This window comes from Panicum virgatum, chromosome 9N, assembly GCF_016808335.1.
Source record: "Panicum virgatum strain AP13 chromosome 9N, P.virgatum_v5, whole genome shotgun sequence".
In the NCBI taxonomy this organism is placed as follows: Eukaryota; Viridiplantae; Streptophyta; class Magnoliopsida; order Poales; family Poaceae; genus Panicum; species Panicum virgatum.
In genome coordinates, this window is record NC_053153.1 from 50,920,829 (window position 1) to 50,926,637 (window position 5,809).

Below are 5,809 nucleotides of genomic sequence, written 5' to 3' on the forward strand. Positions count from 1 at the left end.
TGTGACCCCTGGGGATCATGCATATGGAGACAGACCTGCTGAACAGCGTAGGTGAGGTCCGGCCTGGTGAAGGTGAGGTACTACAAAGCGCCAGCCAGACTCCGGTAGGCAGTAGGATCAACCATCGGATCACCCAGATCAGCAGACAGCTTCGCCTGAGTGTCGACAGGAGTGGAACAGGGCTTGCAATCAGTCATCCCAGCCCGCTCCAGAATATCGAGTGCGTACTGCCGCTGGTGAAGGAGAAGGCCAGACGGGCGAGGCTCAACAGTGACGCCCAAGAAGTGGTGGAGCTGACCCAGATCCTTCATAGCAAACTCCTGCTGCAGAGAGGAGATGACACTCTGAAGCAACTGCTGACTGGAGGCTGTGAGCACAATATCATCGACATAGAGCAGCAGATATGCAGTCTCATCCCCACGGCGGTAGATGAAGAGAGACGTGTCAGACTTGGCCTCGGTGAACCCCAATGTCAGCAAGAACGTGGCGAACCGAGAGTACCAAGCCCGAGGAGCCTACTTCAGACCATAGAGAGACTTGTTGAGTCGGCAGACCATATCCGGATGACTCGAGTCCACAAATTCCGCTGGCTGAGAGCAGTAGACAGTCTCTGACAGAGTGCCGTGAAGAAACACATTCTTCACATCCAGCTGGTGCACAAGCCAGGAGCGCGAGAGGACCGTGCGCACAGTAGCAGGCTTCACCAATGGGCTGAAGGTTTCATCATAGTCCACACCAGGTCGCTGAGTAAACCCCCGGAGAACCCAGCGAGCCTTGTAGCGCTCCAGTGTGCCATCAGCCCGACGCTTATGCGTCCAAATCCACTTGCCAGTCACCACATTGCAACCAGACGGACGCGGCACGAGGTCCCACGTCTGGTTGGCAAGAAGAGCCGCGTACTCCTCTTTCATCGCGCGACGCCAGTGAGAATCCGCCAAGGCGTCGCGGACAGAGGAGGGTACCGGAGAGACCCACGGCTCTCCCTCGGTGGCGGAGAGAGTCGCGGCCGGAGACGCTATCCGTCGAGTCACCATGGGATGGATATGCCGAGGATCCCGATGGACGACGGGCAGGTGGTACACCACCGGCTCGGCTCGAGACGGAGCCGGTGGAGGCGGCGGCGACGACGGCTCCGGTGGACGCGTCGCATGAGCCTCCAGAGTAGGAGGCGGCGCCGGTGTCGACACCGAGCGACGCTGGTACACCTGCACGGGTTGAGCGTACCGCGCAGGTGCGGGGGAAGGCACCGGAGCCACGCGTGGGAAGCAGGAGACATCGGGGCCGCGCGTTGCGCGACTGCGGGCACCGGGGCCGCGCTCGGCGCAGCAGGGATCACCTGGAACGGTGCTGGTGTACCAGGAAAACCTGCAGGGAAAGAACAGACAGGAAAAGGTGGCTGAACCACCGGGTCAGTCGGAAATAGAGACTCCAGCTCGGGGTCAGGAGAAGGTGTGGAGGAAGTGGAGTAGGGGAAATCCGACTCGTCAAAGATGACGTGTCGGGAGATCAAGACGCGGCGAGAGGTGAGGTCAAAGCATCGGTACCCCTTGTGGTCAGGGGAGTAACCAAGGAACACACAACGAATCGAGCGGGACGCCAGCTTGTGAGGAGCAGTGGCGGAGGTGTTAGGGTAACACGCACACCCGAAGACCCGAAGGTCGTCGTAGCGAGGAGGGGTACCGAAAAGAGCGTGGTGTGGAGTGGGAGCTGGAGAAGCAGTGGACGGAAGACGGTTGAGCAAATAAGTGGCGGTGTGGAGGCTCTCAGCCCAGAAGCGCGGGGGCAGAGAGGCCTGGATCAGAAGGGTGCACACGACGTCGTTCGTCGTGCGAATCATCAGCTCAGCCTTACCGCTCTGAGGAGAGGTATATGGACAAGACATACGCAGCTGAACACCCCGAGAGAGGAAGAAAGAATGGGAGGTGGAGTTATCGAACTCCCGTCCGTTGTCACACTGGACGGCCTTAACGGTGAGGCTGAACTGAGTGGACACCTAGGCAAAGAAGTGGAGGAGGGTGGGGAAGGTCTCAGACTTGGCGCCCAAAGGAAACGTCCAAGAGTAGTGCGAGAAATCATCGACCACCACCAGATAGTACTTATAGCCAGAAAGGCTAAGAACAGGAGAGGTCCATAGGTCACAATGAACAAGATCAAATGCATGCGTCGCATGCGAAGAAGAAGAAGAAAAAGGGAGCCGAACATGACGACCGAGCTGGCACGCATGGCAGAGGGGCTCAGCAGGAGCCCTAGTACCAGGAACATCAGTACTACGACTGAGCTGAGCCAGAACATCGTGGCCAGGGTGACCAAGACGGCGGTGCCATGTGGTGGAAGACGGCGTCGCAGCAGATACGGCAGACCAAGACGGCCAGGGCGAAGAAGAATGCGAAAGTGGTGCAGCGGAAAAAAGAAGGCGAAGGGTGTAAAAGGGCCCCGTGCTGTCACACCGGAGTAACGGACGCCGGGATGCCGAATTCTTTACAGTGAGGCCAGAAGAATCAAACTCGATGGAACAAGAATTATCAGCTGTAAACTGACGAATGGAAAGAAGGCTATGAACCATCTGAGGAGCAACATGGACATTGGGAAGACGAAAGGAGCCAGTAGCAGAACCCACGGCGGTGACAGGAAGGCAAGACCCGTCACCAACCATGATGGAAGAAGGACAAGAGGGGTGTGGGGGTCGGACAGAGGAGAGGATACCGGCATGTGGAGTGGTGTGGAAGGAGGCACCCGAGTCGGCGATCCACTCGGTGCTGACCGGCGGCGTCTGCCCCATGGCGCTGAAGGACTGCGCCAGTGCGGCCTGGTCCCACCCCCAGGCCAGGTCGGCTGCTGGCTGGGTGGGGTCCAGAACGGCGCGAACAGGGGAGCAGTAGCGGCGAGCATGGCCGCCGGCTGGGGCTGAGGTCGAGGGCTCCCCCCTAACCCTGAAACGGCCACATCGGGATGCGCCCTGGTCATGGGGTGCTGAAGGATGTCTAGGGCGTACCTCCAGGGCCAGGAGTAGGAGTGGGAGCCGAAGTCGGGTCCGGAGTGCCCCGAGCACCACCACCTCAGCCCCTCCGCCGACGACGCCCTCGGCCTTCCCTACCCCCGATCTGGCCGGTGAGAGGAGCACCAAGGAGGGGGTCGGGCGCGTGCAGGGGCGGGGCGCCAGCGGCGCCCAGGCCCGGCCAGCCCGCAGGAGCGGCGAGGGCGGCCGCGGGAGCTGGCCACCACGCGGCCACAGCAGTGCGCGGAGCAGAGGAGCCCGGAGCAGGGGTTGCAGCAGCGCCCGAAGCAGAGGAGAAACAAGCGGCGGGGGGTGGCGCAGAGGAAAGGGAGGGGGCCGCGCCGAGCCACTGGTTGCGCGTGTGCACGGCCGCGGCTAGCCGTGCCTGAAGCTCCGACGCGCCGTCGGGGGCAGGGGCCACGCCCGCGGCCTGCCCGCCCTGGGCAGCGGCAAGGGCGGCGGCGGCGGCGCTGTGCGCGCCCGCGCCCTGGGCGGTGGCGGCGGCGATGGGGAGCGGCGGGTGCGGGAGCGATACGGCTGCGTGGCAGGGTGCGACCCGCGCGTCGAGCGGCTCCTGCGTGCCCGAGCCCGCAGCGACGGCGGTGGGGAGTGGCGGGTGCAAGAGCACGACGGCGGCGCGGCAGATCGCGACCCGCGCGTCGAGCAGCTCCTGCGCGCCCGGGCCCATGCCTGCGGGCGGATGCGGGAGTGCGATGGCGGCGCGGCACAGCGCGACCCGCGCGTCGAGCAGCTCCTGCGCGCCCGGGCCCGCGCCTGCGGGCGGATTCGGGACCGCGACGGCGGCACGACAGAGCGTGGCCCGCGCGTCGAGCGGCTCCTGCACGCCCGGGCCCGCGGCGGTGGTGGTGGGAAGCAGCGAAGAAAGGGGAGGGAAGGAGCCGGCGCCCGCAGTGGCCGAGCCAGCAGCAGGGGAACGCCAGGCCGTGGGGCTAGCGCCCGTAGCGGCAGGGGCAGCCCCGCCCGATCCAGAGGTAAGGGCGCGCCAGGGGCCCGCGCCCAGGAGCAGAGGATGCGCCAGCATGTGCCCAGGGGCGGCCACGGCGGCTGCATACGCGCCGGCAGCAGCAACGGCGGCGACGGCCCCGCCTAGGAGCAGGGAAGGCGGCGACGCGTCCTGGAGCAGAGGGGGCGGCAGCGTCCTGCACGGCGCGGCAGGGGCAGCCCCGCCTGATCTAGAGGCAGGGGCGGCCAGGGGCCAGCGCCCGCAACGCCATGGGCGGCTCCGCCCGATCCAGAAGTAGGGGAGAGTGGAGGGAAGGAGGAGAACGCCGGCGGCGGCCGGCCGGCCATGGTGGTGGTGGTGGCGGCGGCGCACAGGACCCGGTGGCTGGAGAGAGAGAGCTAGGCTATTGATACCATGTAGGAGAGAATAATGAGATGTATTCCTCCAATCCCTAGAAGGGTGGGATATATATATCCTATACATGGGCCTCTATACATGGGCTCACATATACACCAACAGTTATGCGCAAGTTACCTTTGCCAAATCATTACAATATTACAGATCTTATTATTTGGTGTATTCTGCATTTCATTATACCATGTGGGAAGTACCGAGTAACTTTCCATCAGGGTTGAAGATTATTTCTATGCTATTCTATGGTACGTTTCTTATTATTCTCTATAGCATCTTATGAAATGTTTGCTTGCAGCTGGCAACCTTATCCATTAATTCTGTATTTGAAAGGTTTTGCCGGAAGAACCGAGCATTTGGATAAGTTACTGAAGGATCTCATCTTCGGAACTTGATTCAAGTGTCCTCTCTCAAAAATTTCATTGAAGGTACGAATGTGATTTTTTTTTGTTAGTGGGTATGGCAAGCTGCATGTTCCTTTCTGAAAGGCAAATCTACCATACCTTCTAATTATTACAGGTTGTGATTGGAGGTATTTGCTTGCTTAGATGACTTATTTGCACAAATGGGGTGTTGTTGCTAGCTCGCACTCCTCAACACAACTCAATTAATGACATAAAAAAAGCTGGTGCTCAACTCATATATGCCTATTTCTATGTTGATGGTTTATCCATTACGGCATTACCAAATCGCTCCGCATCTCTAAGGTTAGTTGCTAGCATTGATTGATTTGCAGCTTTTGTTGCTTCCAGCTTCATCAATCTCCTAAGCTCCCAAAAATAAAAATTTTAGTAATTTGATATTCACTACTAGACGTCCCTAACAACGCAGACATTCTTCTTGCCAGCACAGTATGTCAGTATTGGTCTTAGTGGAGGTTCCAGTCATTTGGTTTAATTTTGTTTCAATCACTCAAATTCAAATTTGAGCACAGTGCATCTGAAGCCAGCTACATGGGATATTTACTTATCTTGAATTACGTTGCAACTTCATAGCAAACCTGTGGTGCTACATATCATTGTGCTGTTTCAATTCAGTTGGTATAGTTCCTACTACCAAGTTCATCAAAATGCTTAGGGATTTTATAGGAGACTCCCATTCTGATGTAATTATCATGCATATCATGCTGTTGTTTTACAGATTGCATTCTAGGGTGTGCTCTAATGAAGTCGCACTTCCCCACCAATGCTAAAAAAAAAAGTATTTTCCAGCTTAAGCTTTCGTAGACTGGTACAGTGTGCTTATGAATATAACACCTCCGAGTGTAGTCATTTTGGCACAGCCCTTACTATGCCAAAGTCCAAGTATGCCCAAAAGGCTGTGGGTTTCTTTCCTTTTCTTTTTCACGTTCTGTTTTACGCGTCATACTGATTCAAATTTTGAACTAGGTCAGCCCTTTTTTTTTGCATCATATTAGGTTGATAGTGTATACATACACT

The 5,809-nt window shown here is 58.1% G+C and overlaps 1 protein-coding gene across 1 annotated transcript; it reads left to right on the forward strand.

Moving 5' to 3' along the window:
* Positions 1-3,501: 3,501 nt before the first annotated feature.
* On the forward strand, positions 3,502-4,257 carry LOC120689090 (skin secretory protein xP2-like). The gene has a single exon (XM_039971428.1). The coding sequence runs from the start codon at positions 3,502-3,504 to the stop codon at positions 4,255-4,257; it is 756 nt and encodes a 251-aa protein (XP_039827362.1).
* The last annotated feature ends 1,552 nt before the right edge of the window (positions 4,258-5,809 follow it).

Excerpts from the sequence above, each read along its gene's own strand:
- LOC120689090 (XM_039971428.1), top strand. The coding sequence starts at position 3,502 with ATGGGGAGCGGCGGGTGCGGGAGCGATACGGCTGCGTGGCAGGGTGCG.